Raw genomic sequence first — 23,089 nt, 5'->3', positions numbered from 1 at the left:
CAATTTTATACTTTCTGAAATTTATTAAAAAGAAGAAGGAATTTAAGAATAATTTTCATTAATATTATGCTTTCAAGAATAGAAAAACTTTTTTTTGAAGAAAATAGTAGAAATTGGAACATTTTAAGTGAAAAGAATGTTAATGTTCTCTCTGATAGTGAAGTCAGTGTTTCTAATGTAGAATATCAGGATTTAAGAACATCAGAGAGAAGATCTTTTAAGTCACCTGCATCTTTGCATTTCATCTTAAATGTGGATCCAGTATCATCTGCTAGAGTTGAGTTACTTCTTGAATTTGAGAGATAAAAATCTGATTGTTCCAATTCTGCCTATGGTAGTGGTACTTGAAGTTACTTCAGAGAATTTGGAGTTCAGCATTGAAGTCATTTATCCTATTACAATCAAAGGTAACTCCTATGACACCACATTACTAACCCTATCAGGTCAAAACTGCAGGTATAGTGAGCACACTTTCCCCACACCCCCGTTGAGGGAATAGAATACAGAAGAACCAGATATAAAAGCAAATTTTCAAAAGAGAATTAGCCAGATTTGACTGGATGATTTTCATTTTCCTCAGTTCATGTACCTAGATGCAAATAATTCATTTGTGCAATTATCAATAAAGAGATCATTACAACTTTTAAACATATTTGGTGTCATTACTATGTTTTGCTAGCCTCAGATTGTCAAGTGTCAGGGTGATAAATTTATTGAGAGTTAAGTATTTAATTTTTTCTCTAACAAAAAACAAAGCAACAACAACAAAAGCAAAAACAAAACAAAACAAAACAAAATAATCCTTGCTGACATGCCAGTAGAGTATTATGGACAAAAATACTAAATCATCTATTTTTTTCCTCTCCTCAATTTTTCATGTGACCCTCAAAGTAAAACAGGATTTTAGCAGTCTTCCTCATAATAGACATGCAAACAATACTTGTAATTTCATTGTTAACCCCTGAAAATGTAGTTGAAGTATTACATTGTTAAGTCTAAAACCTCACCTGGGACAATGTGGGTGTCCTGCAGGAGACCAAGAGTGTGACAATGCTCAGATATGAGAGTATGCTTCTCCTTGGTCTTTTCCTTTCTTCACATCTGCCTATCCTCAAAGCAGGAGTAGCTTCTTCATGCCCTCTGCCTTCCAAGATCCTCATATTTTACTTCATTTTCACTAGGAACTAGTTCAAGAAGTATGGATCTGCTAGATTGGCTCTATTGCTTTATGTATCTGTAACACTAAAATTTGAAATATAACTATAAAATAAAACTATATTCTGGTCAGATAGCACTGATCAACACCAATTCATGTTTGATGTACCATACACTCAAATTCAACATTTATTTAAAAATTATTTTAATGCCCAACATTGCATTGGGAACTCTGTTTTTATGTACAACGAGAAAATCCACCAATATTCAGCAGGGGAGTAAGCAAATACTGAAAGACATCTACCCAACCTTTTTCATTTCCACTAGTGTATTGAACAACAGTAATTCAAAATTCTCCCCCAAACAATGGTTGCTTTGGTTTTCCATTTTATTTTCTATGCTGATTACTTTAGGCATAGTAAAGCTCTTTCTAATATTTTCAGCTTTTAGTCTATTTCATTGTTATGCTAATTATAATTTAACCTGTTACAGTTTCTGTAGTTATTCAAAGAGTATTCAGAAACACATTATATTAATGTAAAAAGTGTGAATTTAGAAAAATGTCTCTGGATATCTGAGAGAAGAAAATACACCTAGAACAAGATCCTAATTTTAAAACTTTATTCAGAAATGACATCTTGTGAAATCATAAGTCAGGTACATTCTTGACTTTGTTCAATGTCTTATTTAGGTTTTCCCCCCTAAACTATGCTGTGTCTACCATGGATCGTGGCTCACTTTTGCACTGTGGGCATTACTTTGTCAGACTCTCAGATTATGTTTCTTTTGTGGCTTTTAGTAAAAACTGTCATTTTCCTTTTGGCTCTGACCCCTCCCCTTGTCCTCTAATCATTTAAATATTTTTCTCACTATTGTTTTTCAATATGTGTATAAACTGACATTCTTTTTGATTCATCCTGAAGATTGCATCCATTACTGTAGTCAGAACATTTGAAAAGGCCAGTGTTTTCTTATCTATCTGTGGCTTCTTGGATTTATATGGGCTCTTCTTGGATAGTTAGAATGTGGGCTTTGTGTGGCATGAGGGGTAGTGTATTAGGAGAGTCTTTTCAGGGAGTTTGAAAACTCAGGTTCTCCTCCTGGATCTCTGATTGCTCCCTACAAAACTCTACTTCTCACTTTAGCATGAGCTGTGCACAGTGGCTTTAATATATTGTAAAATATTTAAATGAATAATGTTGAAATGAGAGAAAAATGAGAGTAAAAATGAGAGAATGATACATTAAAGATTATATGATTCAATAAATATGCACACATTTTAATACTTGGCATCATTAGCAAGTAAGTTACTTGCTTGGTGCAATCTAGAACAGTTTTTCTGAGCAGCTCATGTTTAAACTGGTGCTGTTTCCACAGTAGAAATGCAGAGTGGAGGTGAGAGCAGAGGAAGGGTTGATGGTGGTGAGACAAGGAGCAATCAGGGAATGTATTCAGGAGGGACAGCAGTTAGCCTGAAACATGGATGAGCTCAAGCCCAGGAGGACAAGTGCAAAGGAAGATAGTGGTACAGGTAGCTTTAAAAGTCATGGTGAGCATCTCAAGCAGTGCATCTGAAATCTGAAGTAATTATTTTGTTACGTTTAGGAATCATATATTAACTGTCCTGTTTTACTTCTCAGGTGATAGAAAGGAAGTAAAAAGCTAGGAGTAGTTGGAAAAGTGATGAGAATTTGTACTACCTTAATTTTCTCCTTCTCTACAGAAATAAAATAAGCATCTCAGTAAAAGCCTGTGAGGATCGACCTGAAGGATTGTAGGGTTGGCCATTATCACATTGGGATTCATGTCATCTCATCCTGAATTTTTGGTCTGTAAGCTCCAATGATCTTCATAATGAAAACCAAGAATAACTCACTCAAAGGGAGAAAGATTTTTGTCTGCTATTAAACTGTATACCACATTTTTATAGAACATATGAGTAACAAATACCGTATAAAACTTTTTCCTATGTCTGATAATATGAAATGATCCTCTTAAAGCTGAGGAAATATGTTTAGTATTTTTGTACCCACAGATAACAGTAAGTAGTAACTCTTCTGAGCCTTCCAGAAGAAACAAATTGGCAAGTCCACAACCACCAATAGATGGTACTTGGGAAGTCCTAATTCTAGTCTTTATTATATGGGGACCACCATGAGTCAGCTTGTATATTTTGCCCTGAGTTACTAAATGCAGGGAATAGAAAGATGGATATCTTCGGTGGGTGTCTGGCATCTGAAAAGGGGTAGGATCTTCATTATGGATGATTTCCAAGTCCAATTGTGTGTAACTTAGGTTTAAAAGAGAGAGAGATAAAATTCAATTAAAATTTTTTGAGTGACATTTATTCTTTGGTGTGGCTTAATTGAAAAGCTGCTATCATCTTTTTATGCCTCCAAATTTGATACTTACTTAATAAATAAATTATCCAAATTTCATAACCTTACATTCATGGTCTACCTGAATATCTGTTTTTTAGGTTTTGTTATTGATTTTTCGTTTGACTATGACATTGGAATCTGGCTAACTGGAAATTTAACATTGATCTTTTTGTCCCCAAAAGTGCTTTCCTTCTTATTTCCATTTATTTTTCTTATCCCAAATGTCCTCACTCCTCTGATTTTTCATATCTCTAGTTATGAGCCTTTTCACAACCTAAGATCTATTTTATGGTTATTTTTATTTACATCAATATTCATGATGCCATGCACTTTAAACTCATTTTGTTTGTTTATATTTACTAAAGTGTTTTTGATCTGTCATTCATACCTTCTCATCTATGTGAAAAAGTCTAGGATGATCTATGGTATCAACATATGTCACTCAGCAAAGGAACTCTGTGTTTTAAAGCAGTTATGCAGGCATCTGCATTATAGGTAAATGAACAGTTGAAATCAATATTTTGCATAATGGAATTTACCTCTTGGAAAGCCAGAACTGATAAGATAGGTTATAGAATCACTTATGTTCTACAGGGGAAGACCAAGGGACTGGGTGAATGTCAGATCCCTGGTGGGCAGTGGGGTGTGGTTTGATAGGAGGCAGTGTGGCTGCAGACATTTCAATGCTGATCACTGAGATAACACACTTCACAGTCTGGTTACATCTATGTGTTTCAGAATCTAGTTGAGAATTTGATTATCTGAATTGATGTTTGCAAGGTTTAAATTGCCTGACCACTCTCTCCTTCTACAGATTACAGTGTGTGGCTGTGGGACTGTGGACATTCAACAAATATCACGTTTTTGAATTCAGTGATTATGTTCATAGACTGTGGATGTGACGGTCCTTTAGTGTCTCTATCTTTCTCATGAATCCTATAAATTTAGCACTCTTTGAGGAGGGTGAAAAGACATAAAATTAGACATGATGCAGAATTTAGATACTGAAAATATAGAAAATTGTTTATGAGGATCCTTGTGAGGGGGCTTAAGAAGCTATGACCGAGTTTTCCCTAAACATCATTTTAAATCCTATGTTCTTTGACATTAACTAGGTCTGGCATATTGTCTTTCAAATAAATGACAAGAGGAAATTTTCTCCAATCTCCTCTTTAAATTTGCTTTTGTTTCTAAAATTATTGTTTTATAAGTTCAGCTTCTGAGAGAAATGTAACATTTCAAATAATACATCCTCTACACATATTTTATATGAAATATTTTTCTTTAATAAGTACTCCTTGCTGAAGTACATTTTCCATATGTACAGGTGGATGATGGTTTATCACAGAACTCTGTTTTTACATTTCCTATACACGCAAGCATTTGGTCTGAATCCTGCAAGAGACAGTATGTTCTGTTCCCAAAGACCCAGTGCTCTATTCCTGAGTATCATGGGAAATGAAAACTTGTGCAGATAGAAACACAAGGGCATGAAGACAAGAAAACAGAGAAACAAACAAAACCTCTAATTGCTTGGGACATAATACTCAAGCAATTGGAAAAAAACACATAAAATGATGTCTTGGCACATCATGCTGATAAATAATTTCTCCCTTGGGGGAACCAAACAGTAATTCTAGAGGTGCATAAGCTATGATGGAAGCCTCTTTAAAGTCAGTTGGAAATCCAAGAGAAACTTTTGCTCCTCTTTGTTTCTTCGTTCCTTAGACTGCTCTGGAAGAGCAGTGGGGACGGTTGACTGTCAGAGAGGCTCCTCTTCTCTGTCTCAGGGGTTGAGGAAACATTGGCTGTAGACGTCACAGTTTGGAGAGCACAAGTGAAGATTTCTCCTGAGAACAGGAGAAGCCATCGCTAGAAATTTCAAGGAAATGACACATGGTGAGATTTATAGTTTATTGTTTTGAATTTTCATGGTTGATTTCAAATTGTGACTCAGTGCTTAAAATGGTGGGTCGTGTGGCGATGCTGAGGGCTGTACACAGAAGGTGTCTGTCAGCAACTGTGCACTTGGTATAACTGTGTGACTTTACAACCTCAGAATTTTCATGTTGAATGAGGATTATAAGATTAGCAAGCTCAAGGGAAGTGGAAGTCAATAAAATAATACATGTGGAATAAATAGTACATAGTTGATACAGAATATGAATAGTCCAATGAATAGCAGCTCTTGCTGATAAGAGAAAGAAAGCAGCTGTCAGTGTGCAGAGTTGTGCAAAGGGATGAACACTTCTCAATGTGACCACCTCAGGATGGGTGCAGCACCCATGGTTCATGCAGTTCATGCTGTGAGGGGCCCTCAGCAATCTCAGATGCAGCTCCAGCATATCTGAGGATATGGTTACTGAGAAAGGGAAAACCAAAGGATGTTCTGGGACAAATGCAGACACATTAAACTTCTATCATAAAATGTGAATTTAAAACTGGTATCAGTAAATGCATAAAGGGTGAGGAGAGTTGAGCCTCTGGTAGTGCCATTAATGGGAAATTCACCCCAGGTTATCATTTTAACTTCAGATTCTTTATTATGGTAGTGTGTTGCTTCCTCCTTTGTAAATGAATTGTCCTCAAACCTCACATTCTTTCTGTGAGCTGTTCTGATGATGGAGAGTCTTGTGTGGTTTTTGCTAATTATGTTCAATCATAAATATTCTCATCATAGTAACCAAACATTTATTGCAAATGAAAAGACTTTATCATTGCAATTTTTTATCTTCTTGATGGCAAAACTCTATTTAAATTATCCATACAAATGGAGGGGAATTAGTATAATGTTTTTATTTCTTCTTTAACATGTTGCAAAATGTTTTCCCTTCTATTTCCTTACATCATTGATTATGGTTTTATTCATTACATCATGTGATATGAATGCAAAGGTCTGATGTAAACAGACATGTTTCTCACTGAATATTTGAGCTGTGTTTTTGTTTCTTATGTTACTGCAGCATTTTCCATTCTCAAACACCCTCATGTCATTTTGGTTTCATTATATATTTTAGGGTTTGAATAATTAGGAGAAATAATATAAACATAGTTATGATTGTAGAAGTATTTGCCAATATATTTTCAAAAAGATTACATTTAATTTTTTAAAAATTACTATTCTTGTGATTCATTCAGTCCTTTAATTCACTTTGTGTATGTTTGTGCTGCTTAAAAATGGTGATGCCAGTATTATTGTATTCATTTTGGCTTCTATTGTGAACCCCATGTTCATAATTTCCCTGTATTTGGCCCTGTGGTCAGGCAGCTTAAAGCATAGGGCTTTGTTTAATGGCACATTGCTGTTAGACATTGAGGCTGGAATTGTAGCTATTTGACAGCAGAAATTGATCATGCTTTTCATTTTATTAACTTTTCATTTGGAGTAATTTTAGATAAACCACAAAGGTACATACATTTTCTGCAAAATTCCTGCAGAAGAGACAATCTGCCTTAATATTATTACCTTACATTATTATGGGTGCATTTGTCAATCTATGAAATGAACATAGATACATATTTATAAATAAAAACCAGATTTTATTCATATTTCACTAATTTTTCCACTATTGCCCTTTGGATATATCAAGATTCAATCCAAGACAATGACTTTTATTTAAGATACTGAGCATTTAATGATTTAAAAGTCTAAACCTTGTGATCACAAATCATGAGGGACAACATATTCTTCATGTCAGATATTTACCACTAATATTGAGAATTATTTCCCTTTGGGAAAAAAGGGATTGGTTTGCTTACATTAAACAACATTTTAATTAAGCAGTGATATTGCTCTTAGACCACACAGAAAGCAGAAATGGAGAGTTAAGATATCTGTAATTATTAGACAAATCTCAGAGTTTGTTCTATATTGTTTTCTTCAACTTCCTACTCTGTTTGGTTTTCTTTCTCAGTGAAGCTGTCTGAAGGAGGCATGGATACAGGTGGGTCTGAGTCCACAATAACATAACCAGGGACTACTAGGGAGATTCAAAAGTGCAGTGCATTTCAAAATATTATTTCTTCCTGCTAATGAACACTCATGTTTTTATGTTTATACATTTATCTGATTTCTGTAAGAAACCTATTTTTTGAAAACTCATAAATAGAAGAAAAATAACCTGAGCCTAAAAGAATTTTACGTAACCTGATCTGTGCCACAGAACAAAGAGAAGGATCTGGATTTGAACCTAGGTTTACACAATCTGGCACAGATATACTTACTCATTTCTTTTCTCTGTCTTTCCTGATTTGGTCCTATAGTAAGATGAACACTGCTGGTTTATGCATTGCTATTCTTTATTCTGTAATAAGTGGTTTCCAATGGTTCCAATGTACATTCAGACTTTGTTTTATATTGTTTTCTTTTAAGTTGCTATGAAGTTGAAAGTACAGATATTGGTCCTGAGAACACAATTAAAATGAATTTAAATAAAGCAAACAAGTATTAATTTACACAATATATGTTAATTCATTGTAAGAACTTTAAATTGTTTCTGCTTACTCTAAATGGGAATCATAAACACAGTTGAGTTTTTATTCTTACATAAAACCCATCATACTTCATCCTTTTAAATAAACATACATATAAATGTAGAAAAGTTTATATGGACACATACATATGCTATTTGAATGATACATTTCAGTTATATATTTAGGTGAGAAAATTTTCATTCTTAATTTCATTCTTCGTTCTTTAAAGCTGTCTTTGTGAACTGATGTCAAGAGTTCAGATAATTGCTTGGATGATTTGTTGAGGAGCTTTTTTTGCAGGCAAAGCTGCGACTGGTAAAGGCCCGTCATCATAAGCAACATTTAAACAGTTTAAAATTTGACCCTCATGATAACCCTGGGAGGTGAGATAAATGAACATCTCTGCCTGATGAGATGGTCTCATCAATTTGAAACATTTATCTTGAGTTATATCTGATGAGAATGGATCATGTTGTAGTAAGCATTGGCAAAGGAAGAATGAAGCCTCTAGACTTTGGCTGACAGTTAACCTATTCTATTCTCTCTCTTACCTTGGAGGTTGTTGCTGATTTGCATGTCTGGGAGAAAGGCCACTCCACATCACTTGTTGGGTTTCCTTCATCAAGTTGCCTCATCCTAAGATTAACAAGGCTTCAAGGTTCACAAGTGGACAGAAATTCTAGAAAGTTCAGCCTGCAGTGAAGTCCTTGCTGGAAAAGAAAAATTCCCATCCTTTTCCTGTTGATCCAGAGGAAAGGACTTGGGCATGGGGACAGAGGTGCTGTGTGTGACATCCCATATCAAGCATCTGTTGTTTACTTGAACATAAGGTCTTTAAGCTTCAGTTTCCATTTGGTAGAATGGAATGATAACACCTGAGACAGACTGGCTTCTAGACAATGAGTTCTGAGCTGGAGCTGGCCTGGAATTCACTCAGGGATCACGATAACCCTCAGGACTAATCATAATAAATAACAAAATCAACAAAACCTATATATGTTTTCATTGATATTTTAGAGCTAGAAACTTTCCCATGAATTCTTTTTTTTTTAAAAAAAAAGAATTAGTTAATTCATTTGAAGGCCAATTCATCTTGGATTTTTAAAGAAACAGAGCATGAGTAGCCATCATTTTTGAGTACCTCTTAAAATGCATGTTTTCTACTTATTTTTGTAGACAAGACTTTCTCCACTAACAAGTGGCATGCTTCTCTCCACTGTTACATGCCCATGGCAGGCATGGTTAATAAATTACTGTCCTTCTATAGTGTCAGAATGGTTTGTATGCATTTGCCCTGGAATCACTGATAAATTTTCAATATCACTTGAAAAAACAAAACAAAACAAAATTATTCTTTTTCTTTAACATGTGTGCATGCTTTCTTTTTCCCTTTTTAAAATTCTGGCATTTTGAAGTATTCTACAGTTCATCCCTACCCCAAGTTTTCTGATCTCTGATAACTGCAATCAACAAATTTTTTATTTTTTTCAGTGATAATATCTCAATAAGTAATACTCATAATAATAATAATAAATACTTATAATTAATCTGGCATGTGGGTATACTCCAGTAATCCCAGAGGCTCTGAAGGCTGAGGCAGGAAGATTGCAAGTTTGAGGTTCGTCTCAACAACTTAGCAAGACCTTCATGAGACTTTGTGTCAAAAAACTAAAAAAGGGCTGGAGTTGTGTCTTAGTGATTATGCATCACAAAGTTCAATTACTGGTACAAAAAAAATCATAAGTATGTAACAGCTTGTTGATTTGCCTATTACTATTAAAACTAGGTTTGATGCAATTTTTATTCTCCTTGCAGAATCACATTATCAGTTTTCTGTTAACCATTTTGTAAAATCATGAAGAACCAAAGCTTCATAACTGAATTTGTCTTCATGGGGCTTTCACAGAATCCTAATATTCAGAAAATATTATTTGTTTTGTTTTTGTTGGTCTACATTGCAACTTTTATAGGCAATATGCTGATTGTAATGACCATCATCTATAGCCCTGCACTGCTGGGCTCCCCCATGTACTTTTTCTTGGCTGTCCTGTCCTTCTTGGATGCCTGCTACTCCTCTGCCATCACACCAAAGTTGGTTGCGGACTCCATTCATGAAAGGAAAACCATCTCTTATAAAGGATGCATGATTCAACTTTTTACTGAACACTTATTTGGTGGGACAGAGGTGATCATCCTCTCAGCCATGGCCTATGACCGCTATGTGGCCATTTGCAAGCCTTTGCACTACTCTGCCATCATGAACCGGAGGCGCTGTGGCATTCTGGTGGGGGTGTCCTGCTCAGGGGGCTTCTTGCATTCTATCACACTGGTTCTGTTCACTTTCAACCTTCCCTTTTGTGGCCCGAATGTCATTGATCATTTCATGTGTGACTTGTACCCATTATTGAAGCTGGCCTGCACTGACACTCACATTCTAGGTCTTCTGGTGATCGCCAACAGTGGGTTTATCTGCATCATCAACTTCTCCTTGTTGCTTGTCTCCTATGGCGTCATCTTGTTCTCCCTGAGAAAACACAGTGCTGAAGGGCGGAGGAAAGCTCTGTCCACCTGTGGATCTCACATTACTGTTGTGGTTTTGTTCTTTGTCCCATGCATCTTTATATATGCACGGCCTCCATCTATTTTCTCTTTTGATAAAGAAGTGGAAATGTTTTACACTGTCTTCACTCCCTTGCTCAATCCTTTGGTTTACACACTGCGGAACAAGGAAGTGAAAAATGCCATGAGGAAATTGTGGAAGAGACTTGGTGATCTCTGATAAAAAATAATTACAGCACAAAAAAATATAATGTAGCATATATATGAGTTATTATTTAGTTAGACAAACATTTTTTGGCCTTGTCCCTTATATGGAAAGTGATTACTTAATTCTAAGAAGACATGATACTGAGTAGGAGATTTAAAATTAAGATTTTCAATCTGAGATCACAATTTCACTCAGTGTTGCCTACTCAATGCTGTCATATGAAAATTAAAGATAGTTTGATTTTATTCTTTCTTAAATTTATTAAAAATTGGAGGGAATTTAACTTATAAGAATGATTTCCATTCATGTTACACTTTCAATTGTAGAAAAATTCTTATGGAAGAAAATATTGGAAATTAGAACATTTCAAGTGAAAAAAATGTTCTGATACTGAAGTCAATGATTCTCATGTAGAATATCAGGATTTAAGAACATCAAAGAGAAGAAATTTTAAGGCACCTGCATCATATCACTTCATTTGAAATGTGAATCCAGTATCATCTTCTAAAGTTGATTCACTTCTTGAATATGAGTGGTTAAAATCTGATTGGTCCAATTCTGCCTATGGTAATGGTCTCCTGGGTCATGTGACCACCTTATACCAATCAGCTACTGCAAAGAAGTTGGAGCTCTTCAACAGGGAGTCAGCAATGACGTCTTTCATTCTCTTACAATGAAAGGTAACTCCTGAGACACCACAAAATTAGCCATATCAGATCAAAGGTACAGGTGTAGGGACACACTTTCCCCACACCCCAACTGAGGGAATAGAACACAGAAGATCCAGATGTAGATGTAAATTTTCAAAAGAAGATTAACTAGAGATGACTTGATGATTTTCATTTTCCTGAATTCATGTACCTAGGTGCAAATAACTTATTTGGGCAATTATCAATAAATAGATCATTTCAATTTATAAACATATTTCGTGTCATTACTATGTTTTGTTAGTCTTGGGTTGTCAAGTGTCATGGGTGATAAATTTATTGAGTTAAATATTTATTTTTTCCTAGAAAAAAAAAAACAAAACAACAACAACAAGCACAGGAACAAAAAACACTGCTGACATGCCAGTTGAGTATTACAGAAAAAAATAGTAAATGATCTCTTTTTTCCCTCTCCTCAATTTTTCATGCCACCCCCAAAGTAAAAGAGTTTATTAATAGTCTTTCTCAAAATAGACATGCAAATGATACTAGTAATTTCACTGATCACCCTTGGAAAAGTACTTCAAGCATTACATTGTTAGTCAAAAACCTCACCTGAACAATGTGGGTGTCCTACAGGAGACCAAGAGTGTGACAAGGCTCAGACATGAGACTATGCTTCTCCTTGGCCTTTCCTTTCTTCACATCTGCCTGTCCTCAAAGCAGGAGTAGCTTCTTCAAGCCCTCTGCCTTCCAAGGTCTTCATATTTTACTTCATTCTCACTAGGAACTAGCTCAATAAGTATGAATCTGCTACATTGGCTCCATTGCATAATGTACCTTGGAAGCCAAAATTTAAAACGTAGGTGTACGGTACAACACTGTTTTGGCAAGATTGCACTGACCAACACCAATTCATGTCTGCTCCCTCATATGCTCAAATTCAAACTCCATTTTTTTTTAGTGGACAACATTTTCATCATGGATTCTGTAGTTATATATAAGGAGAAAATCCACTAACATTTAGTAGGGGGATAAACAAATACTGAAAGACATCTACCCAAAAGTTTCATTTTCACTAGTGTATTGAACAACAGTAATTCAAAATTCTCCCCCAAACCATGGTTGCTTTGGTTTTCTATTTTATTTTCTATGCTGAATACTTTAGGCATGGTGAAGCTCATTCCAATATTTTCAGCTTTTAGTCTATTTAACTGTTATGCTAATTATAACTTAACCTGTTACAGTTTTTGTAGTTATTCCAAGAGTTTTCTGAAACACATTATGATAATGTAAAAGTGATAATTTAGAAAAATGTCTCTGGATATCTGAGAGAAGACAATACATATAGAACAAGATATTATTCAGAAGTGACATTTTGTGAAATCATAAGTCAGATACATTCTTGACTTTGTTCAATGTCTTATTTAGGTTTTCCCTGCTAATCTAAGCTTTGTCTACTATGGATTGTGGCTCACTGTGGTTATTATTCTTTCTGATTCCAACATTATTTTTCTTCTGTGGCTCTTAGTAAAAATGTCATTTTCCTTTTGGCTCTGACTTCTCCCCTTGTCCTCTAATCATTTAAATATTTTTCTCACCATTATTTTTCAAATAGACATATAAACTGACATTCTTTATATGTCCTAAAGATTGCATCCATTAGTGTAATCAGAACACCTGAAAAGTCCAGTGGTTTCTTCTCTTATTTCTCTATGGATTCTAAGATTCATATTGGCTCCACCTGGATCCTTGTAGTGTGAGTTTTGTGTGGCATATGGGTTGTGTATTAGACAGTCATTTCATGAACTTTGAAAACTCAGGTTTTCATCCTGGATCTCTGATTGCTCCCTATAAAACTCTTCTACTCACTTTAGCATAAGCGTGGTTTTAATATATTATAAAATATATTAAATGAATAATGTTGAATTAAAATGGGAGAATGATACTTCAAATATTGTGTGATTCAATTAATATGCATACAGATTAATCATTGATAACATTAGCAAGTAAGTTACCTGCTTGGTGAAATCTGAAATGGCTTTTCTGAGAAGTTCATGTTTAAACTGGTGCTGTGTCCACAGTAGAAATGGAGAGTGGTGGTGAGAGCAGAGGAAGGGTTGATGGTGTGAGACAGGGAGTGATCAGGGAATATATTCAGCAGTTGTTAAATTGGAACATAGATAAGCTCAAGCTCTAGTAGAAAAGGCAGATGGTACAGGGAGCATTCAAAGTCATGGTGAGCATCTCAACCAGTGCATTTGAGAATTGTAGTAAATATTCCATCATGTTTATGAATCATCATATTTTCAAATGCACACACACATATGTGTATATGTACACACACACACATATGCACACATACACACAAACACACATTTATTTATTTGTTTTTGGTACCAGTGTTTGAACCCATGTATGCTTGTCCACTGAGTCCTATCTCCAGCCCCTTTCTTTTTTCTTTTGAGACAATGTCTTGCTAAGTTGCTTAGAGCTCTGTTAATTTGCTGAGGCTGGCTTTAATATGCATCTTACTAAAATATAAATATTGCTAAAGATGATTTGTCAAAAAATAACATATGATGAGAAGGGCAGAATTTCAGAAAAAACTTTTAAAAATTGGTTTGTAACATGAATAAGATGCAATCTTATAAACATGATATAATTTATATTTCATAAGATAATTTTTTGTATAATAATAAAGTAACATCATAACATTTATTTCGCAAATGCCTCAACTTTTCTGGAAAAATTATCAAGCTTTATACATGGGCCAGCCATACTTGTATATGAGAAAAAGAGAATATAAATGGAAACACATGTACAAATATGTCTATAAATGTTTTAGGATGTGCTTTTAGAAGATATGATTGGTTATTTATAGAGAGTAGAAAAGTAGATTCAAATAATCTAAAAAGAGATGTTAATTTTCTTTTTACATTGTTCTGTTTACTCTGAGTGTTTTATCATGATCATTATTCTATTATAATTATTCTATGATAAATATATGTTATTCTATAATAATTATATATTTAATAATGGAACACAATATATTGAAAATAACTTTGAATAGTTATCAATAACACTGATAGTCACTTACATTTGAGTAATAATACAGCAATTGGTAAATTATTCTAAAGTTATTTGTAGGCCCATTTATGAGAGTGAAAACTTGAAATAGCATAAATATCCCAATGAAAAAATGATTGAAGAGATTATGGTCTTACTTCTGAATTCTGGGTTCCATTTCATGTTGTGCTATATTCATCTGCCTAAACTAATACTTCTTATAATGATTTATATTATTAAATTAGCAATTAATCTGAAAAGTAAAACAAGAAGATTTGTTATAATAATTCTTAGTCAAAATAATGATATAAAATGGCATGGCATGATAATTTTAATCATGTTAACTATATATGCTATGAATAAGGATCATAAATTGTATATTGGAATTACAGATTTTTTAAAATTACAGATAATGCTTTCAGAGAAAGTATTCTTGGGAATTCAAGCATAGACAAAAAAGCACACTGCTTAGGTTATAAAAGTATTAGAAATTTGGACTGGGGTTGTGGCTCAGTGGTAGAGTGCTTGCCTCTCATGTGTGAAGCACTGGGTTTTATTCTCAGCACCACATATAAATAAATGAATAAAATAAAGATCCATCAACAACTAAAAAAATATTTTAAAAAAACTATCAGAAATTCTATTCCATGCCTAATTTATAGGCAAAGAAGCTCAATATTCTAATGGAAAAATATTTGCGTAGAGAAAGAGAGTATAGTTTCCTTCAATTATTTTGACCTCAAGGAATTATCCAGACTGTTATATTGTGACCATTAGTGAACTGATGCATTAAACACAAGGGACATAGGTAAATGGTTGTCAAAATAGATTCTTTGTAAAGCATATTTCATACAAAACACTAAGGGGGTGAGAGATAATGGACACAAAAATGAGTTAAATGAACTGAAAGGATTCTTATCACGTGGAATTTTCCAACAATATTAGTGCTTCCTTGTATTTAAATAGTGTCTTTTTTTCTTCATGGTAGGAGACCTTCAGTGATACACAAAATAATAAGAGGTTATGAGGGGCAAGGGGGTGGGGGGAAAAAAGGGGAGAGAATTGAACAACAGCAGAGGAGGTAGAGAGGGATGTTGGGAGGGGAGGGGAGGGGAGGGGGGATAGTAGGGGATAGGAAAGGTAGCAGAATACAACAGTCACTAATATGCCATTATGTAAAAATGTGAGTATGAAACAGAAGTGAGTCTGTATTATGTATTTGGGGAGTTCAAAACCCAATTGAGTCGAATGTATGAAAGATGATATGTCTTGAGCTCTGTAATGTTTTGAACAACCAATAAAAAAAAAAATAATAAATAAAAAATAAATAAATAAATAAATAAAGATATCATAAGACAAAAAAAATTATTTGATATTTTTTAAATTTATGCTTTATGTTATTTATGTTACATATTAAATGTTATGTTATTTGTTTTATTTTATATATTTTATTTGATATATATTAAATATATGTTATTCAATATATGCTCAATATATTAAAAGAAAAATGTTGAATAAAATAATTTTTTTGGTTAAAAAAAAAAAAATTTCAGAATACAGGGATAAAATTCATTAGTACATGATGTATGTATGTGTTCATGTGTGCATATAACACTTTTCAGTTCTTCTGAAAATTCAGAAAGCATTGGGCAACTATTTGCATTCTGTTATGGTACACAATTACTAGACTTTAAAGCATTTAAATCACTTACCCAAGAAAAAAAAACAAAGTCTACAGTTCTAAATCTAGGTCAGAATAAAATATTTGAAGGAAATTTATTTTTATTCCACAGATACAAAAGCTGTGGTTCAATGCAGTGTGTTTCTGAGTCAATAGGTAATAAATGTTATAGAGGTCTGAGCATCAGCTAACAAAGATTCATAGGGGATTTTGCTTCACCCCAAAGGCAGTTGGAGATAGCATAACATAGAACAGAACCCAGAATTCAGAAGTAAAACCATAATTTCCTCAAGATGTAATTGCTTTCATCTGTAGATTAAAGATTTGTCAACTGCATGCTGCCTACAGCCTCTGACATGGTGATGCATAACAGCAGCTTGACTGAATTCATTATGTTTGGGTTGACACAAGATGCTGGCAAGCAGAAGACAGTATTTGGGCTCTTCTTGATTCTTTACCTCATTACTCTTTTGGGGAATTTTCGCATTGTGGTGACCATTAAAACAAGCCAGATCCTTATGAGTCCCATGTATTTTTTCCTCTGCTACCTGTCTTTTGCAGATGCTTGCTTCTCTACAACTACAGCCCCCAGACTGATTGTGGGTGCCCTTTCTCAGAAGAAGATTATTTCCCACAATGAGTGCATGACTCAAGTTTTTGCAGACCATTTCTTTGGCTGCATAGATATTTGTGCTCATCCTCATGGCCTTTGATCGCTATGTGGCCATTTGTAAGTCCCAGCGATATACAACCATCATTATCCAGTGTGTCTGTCATGCATTAGTGATTCTGGCCTGTGTGGGATCTTGCATCCATTCTTCAGCAGATTTTCCTGGCTTTGAGATTTCCTTTCTGTGGTCCCAATGTGATTGATCACTATTTCTGTGATTTGCAACTTTTGTTGAAACTTGCCTGCATGGACACTTATGTCATCGATCTGCTCATAGTGTTTAACAGTGGGGCCATATGCATGGTGAGTTTCACAGTCTTTCTTATCTCCTATATAATTATCCTATAATTTATGAGAAACCACAGTGCAGAGGGAAGGTACAAAGCCCTTTCCACATTTACCTCCCAATTTATTGTTTATTATTGTTGTTATATTTTTGGTCCATTTATATACACTCATCAACCAACCACCTTTCCAGTACACAAGATGCTGGCTGTGTTTTATACAGTTGGAAACCTTTATTGAATTCTTTGATCTATACACTGAGGAATGCAGAAGTGAAAATTGCCATGAAAAAATTATGGTGCAGCAAAGTATGTCTTGAATTGATAAATGTTATGTGTATTATATAATATACATCCTTTTAGTTTAGTTTTTGTTGCATGGACTGGAAAGATACCATATTTCTTGGGAACATGCAAGAATTGAAAAGCCAGGTCTAGTGTTTCCTAACTTTGGACTTTTGGTTTTATGGGAAAATGTTTTATATAATTTGAAAATAATTATTCATATATATATAATATTATACATTGTATATATTATATTATACACTCACCTATATTTCCCTTTCTCTCTCTCTCTCTCTCTCTCTCTCTCTCTCTCTCTCTCTCTCTATATATATATATATATATATATATATATATATATATATATAAACACATTAACCAGTCTTCAAATTAAAATATCATGATTTCAGTTACATTGTCACTAGGTAATAACTGAAATAACTGGCACCATAATATCATGATTTCAGTTACATTGACACCAAGATAATGGAAGAAAATGATGTACTTTGTTATGTGCATGAGCATCTCCATTGACTGAATACAAAATGTCACAACACTGCACCAAATACCTCAAAGATTTGGAATCAAAGATTTCAAATACCTGTAATACAGATGTGGTGGAATAAACATTTACAAGCCAAAGAGTACATTATCAAAGCCGTCAGTGCTATTCACAAGTGACACATTTATTTACACTCCCTTCAGATGAGTATGCACAATTCTCCTTATTTTGTGGGTCACAATTTATTTTTAAAGCATTAGAATCTAGTCCTATGTAGTTTAAAGTGTAATTGGATCTTATGTAAGCAAGGAATAATTGAAATAAAAATTTGATTCTTATCTGTTGTTACTCCTTCAAACTTAATACAGGGAAGAGATTTTTTTTTCATCTGTCTGAATGAAATTTCACAAACCTTTCTTCTTACTCTTTTCTTCTCACTGTAACATAACACAGAGACCAGATCCCCCTGGGTGTTAGGCAAGGCTGAAAATTAAAATGTTCAGTGCATTACATTAACCAAACTGTCAAAAATCCCCCCACTCTCCACTCCACTCCAAAAATACCCCAATTCAATTTTAGGCCTGGGACCCTAAAATTGGAAAGGCAGACAGCTCAGTCTGGGGGACAAGGGAGAAAAAAGCTCTACTTGACTTTGTATCTTAGCACACTGGCTCACTGTCTCTGAAACTGGCAGATGTTGAAAGATTTATATTTTGCTTCCCTTGGGGGCCTTTTCATAAGCTTTTTCAAGATTATCTCTGACTTTTCTAATTGTTGACTCCTTGATGTAGGAATAAAATATCAATTCCTTAGATCATTAGTGATGTATTCTTTGATCTTCAAACAGCCAGTAGCTACCTTCTAAACACTCTGCCCCTCTGAGTAACCAAATATCTACATCTATATCTCTGTATATATAAGGATGAACACAGCTAAGTTTCTTCAGTTCTTGTAAAATTATATTTAAAACCAACATAACTAAAAGGCCTATTTGAGCTAGAACCTGATAAAAAGAGCATTATATTTCCCATGTCATTTAATTATTTAACAAGGTCCCTAGATACACTAGGTTATGAGATTGGCAAAGCTTCTCTAGGCAGGTTGCAAAGTCTAGACATTCTAAAGGTTTGTGGTGCTTCACCTCTTACCATTTTAGTGATGGGAATAAAAGTAAAAGAAAATTCTAAACCATAAAATAGGCATGAGGGAGTCTAGCAAAATAATGCATTTTTCACTAACTACTTAGACTAAATCATAAATATTGAAGTTCTCATATGAAGTATTTGTGGTACCTCTCTTTTATCATCTATTGGCTTTTGCATTTGCTTAGCTTTTCAAACAGTTAACCTAGTTACTGAACCAGTACTAGGGAGCAAGTATGCTTTCTCTGTGCCAGGGCTGGGACACATTCCCCAGGCTATAGGCAATCCACCAACAGCCTCAACTCTTTAAGTTATTTCTCTTCCAAGTCTTTACAAACACTCAGTGCACTAAAGACCTTAAGAGCCTGCCTTCTTTCTTTTTCCCTCCTTCTTGCATTAATAACTTAGGTAAAGTACTAAGGAGTGAGCAAGATTCCTAAAAGCAAAACAGTAGGATGGGAATGACTCATGTTCTTGAAGAAGCTCTTCCATGTGGGCCATTTGAACACACACAGTCTGTCTATGTCAAGGGAGTTGCTTGCAGATTGGAGCCGACCCAATAGAGCTGGAGAGGAGATGAGGAGCTGAAGCATGGGGTATCTGAGCTCAACCTACCATTCTAAGAATCCTCCTACTGCTTTCCACCTAGCAGGATTTTCCCACCCACTTTAGTCCCTTCTCCTTCTGGGGCTATAAGCAGTTCCAATGCATCTTATATCCAAGACTAGTAGAAATACTGATATGCAGTTTGGATCTGATGGTAATCTAAGCAATTGTATTACTGCAGAGGAAAGAAAATTGAAATAAATCTCATGTGAGCATTTAGCTCTTCAGCCTGCCAAATATTGACATGTAAGTGATACATTGGAAACAAAGATGAGATGGAACTTCAGAGCATCACTATGTAAAAACCTTCACCAAGATTTGAAAAACAATTCCCTACTCCTTATGAAGTTGTCTGCTGCCACATATATAAACAATGGAAATTCCAAGGGACATGCAAGTCTTGAGTGAGGATGGAGATATGAGGAGAAGGGATAAGAGTCATCTCAGGAAGACACTCTTGCAGAGGCAGAGAATTGACATGAGTTTATGGTCATGGAGAATGGAAAGAAGTCCTGGTGACAGTTCTTGAAGAGATCAGACACTGGAGATAGAAACACCATCCTAGGTCACTGATTTAATGACTTCAGAGAATCTTTTCCTGTGTTGAGGGAATTGGAGTCTACTAGCAAGAGCCATTTTCAGTAGTGAACAGTAGGATTCAACTCCAAAGCTTCTTGCCAAAAACTGTTGGCTGCTAGAAGTTATCACTGGGGAATTGAAAAACAACTGTGCCTGTTAGTGTAGAAATAGTTTTGGCAGCAAATATTCTGAATAATTAAAGCATTGTATCAGCCTTGGAGACCAAGGGACTGTGTTGGAAGGAGCTATTGACCACAGCTTCCTATGTTCCTCAGGGAATGCTCCTTTCCCTTCCCAGCTTCTCAAGCCAGCAGCTGAAGCTGGAGTTTCAAGGGATCTGTAAGCAGGTCTGATCTAAAGAATGGATCATTGTCATGCCCTCAGAATAGCTCATATCCCTAAGAAATTACACCCTAGAGAAACACTTGGCCTGCAAGCCTCTATATATCAGCAAATTAATCATTTTGTTTTTATAAATTATGAAATAGGATGAAGATAAATCTTTGATTAGAAAATCACTGTGAATATTCACTTTAAGTCATTTTTTATGGACAAAAATATCTGCATACAGAGTCCTCCATTAGAAGGTAGCAGGTAAGACTCAAGGTTCTGAAAGTTGATCTATTTTTTTTAGTTGCATAACAAATCAGTAAAAGAGTAAAGGCAATACATCTCATTATCATTTTCCAAATGGGAGAATCAATTCTATTTGGTTAGACTTTTGATTCTAAGCTTTGCTCAGGAAAGAAAGAACACTAAGTTCTCATATGATATTTTAAAATCGCATTCCAAAGGAGACATGCTATGTTTCTGATAACCTCTGCAAGTCATCTTTCATTAATGTAAATATATAGCAGTGGAAGGAAGTTTCTTATGAGTATGCTTGTCAATAATAGGAAAATCATAAACACCAAATCTAAATTTCTATCTCATATATTTTAATGTATTTAATACATAAGGGTAATGACACAAAGAAAGGACATCTATCTTAGTGTTCAAATATTTTCTGCTAAATATGATACATATCAACTGACATTTAAAAATTGACATTAAAAATATAAGCTCAAGATTTTTATGGGTTACTGATTTATCCATGTATGTTATTAAAATAAAAAAATAGAGGATTTTTCAAGTTAATCCTCTTCTCTTAGTGTGGAAGTTACTAAATTGTTTCACAAATATTCTCTCTTTCATTCTCTGTTTCTGTCTCTCTCTCTCTTTCTTTTTGGGTACATGATTACATTTCCTAGTCTGGAAAGCTGAACATTGGCACATGTGGCAAGCTATCAATTCCATTCCAAGGAGACATGTTTAAAAATGTTTGTTCATTGATACAATATTGGATAAATATGTTTTGAATAATCACACATGGGATGTGGAAAGAATTAGCTTTTTGTGATGATTAACACAAGAGTGATGTTCAACTCAGATTCTTTATAGTTTAAGATCATTAAAAAATCCTTAAAAGTGAATAAGTTTTTTTAATTTAATTTTCAACACTTCAAGCCTATTGAGAAGAAGAAAATTTACTGACAGAAAAGGAGAAGCAAGTAAAAGTAATTTTGTGTCTATTTCGTCTGTCATATCCCATGTGTTGGCTAACTCACGACTCTCAATACAACCTATTGACAATGTGAATGGGAACATAATGGGCCACATACGTCTTCCAGATTGCATTTAAGTAACTTACACTTTAATTTATGTTTTTACTTCCCTATCTGAGTCTCATCATGACAAGAAAGTTCTAGGATAAATGTTTTGTTTTTGAAAGTGGAACCCATGATAATATTATTGTGCACATTAAAATAAATCTTCATTGAAAGAAGTGCCATTTCAAAATTGAATAATCATTGACTTTTGCAGGACATAAACAAAATGAAAAATTCAAGTAGTATCTCTATCCCTCAACTCTAAAACAACATATTGTTCCCTTTTCCGGATTTCTACTCTGTTTCATGTACTTTTCAGATTGGATAATAAAAACTGTTCTTGGAGATAAAACCATGATCTCATCCTATGACAGCTGCCTGGTGATGTCCCTCCAAATAACTGCAGTTCCCAACTTCATATGCTACAAACTTGAATGAGAGCAATATGAATAATGGAGTTGTCATATACTTTACTACCATTTCATTTAAATGTAACCAAGAGACTACAAATGCTCTTTATAAGGTAGTTGTGGCATTTAGGTTCTTATTTATATCATGAAACTCCAAGGTACACAGATATACTATAAATATTGTGACCTATTTGTAAAACATGGGTGCTGATATTTACTATGAAAAAGCTGAAGTTATTATTAAATTGATCTATACCTTTTAATTTCATATTAACTGAATTGGCAAAGAAATTATCAGAATCATGTAAAAATTAAACAGCATTTGTATTTTCAGGAAATTATGGAAAATAATTACATACAAAAGAATATTTGAGACTCATAATACAATGAATTGGTCATTAAAATTGAGGAAAGTTTGTTGGCATGATTTTTTAAGAAACTATAGACAGATGGCATGGGAGTGCATGCCTGTAATCCCAGAGACTCTGAAGGCGGAGGCGGAAGGATGGCAAGTGTGAGGACAGCCTCAGCAACTTAGACATTCAACAACTTAATGAGACTCTGTCTCAAGAAAAAAATACTTAGGATGTAGCTCAGTGGAAAAATGAAAGAACAAAAAAGAAAAAAGAAAGGAAGAGAGGCAGAAAGAAAAAAATGAAAACATAGACTGGGGTCCCTGGTGAGAAATATAAATTTTGCTTAAAATATTTCATAACGTAACATAGCATATTGTTAATTAATTCCTTTATTTTTGCAGATAAACCATCTCTCACTCACCCCTTCTCCTCATTC

General features: G+C 34.4%; 1 protein-coding gene and 1 pseudogene across 1 annotated transcript; both read left to right on the top strand.

The window, feature by feature from the left end:
* Positions 1-9,864: 9,864 nt before the first annotated feature.
* Positions 9,865-10,788, top strand: LOC101966435 (olfactory receptor 4C15). Its single transcript, XM_005329949.2, has one exon. The coding sequence runs from the start codon at positions 9,865-9,867 to the stop codon at positions 10,786-10,788; it is 924 nt and encodes a 307-aa protein (XP_005330006.1).
* A 5,741-nt stretch (positions 10,789-16,529) lies between these two features.
* On the top strand, positions 16,530-17,475 carry LOC101974010 (olfactory receptor 4C11-like; annotated as a pseudogene).
* Positions 17,476-23,089: the final 5,614 nt, after the last annotated feature.

This window comes from Ictidomys tridecemlineatus, chromosome 4 (assembly GCF_052094955.1).
Source record: "Ictidomys tridecemlineatus isolate mIctTri1 chromosome 4, mIctTri1.hap1, whole genome shotgun sequence".
Lineage (NCBI taxonomy): Eukaryota > Metazoa > Chordata > Mammalia > Rodentia > Sciuridae > Ictidomys > Ictidomys tridecemlineatus.
Note: the sequence above shows the minus strand (reverse complement) of the source record. Positions and strands in the feature narration are given on the sequence as shown.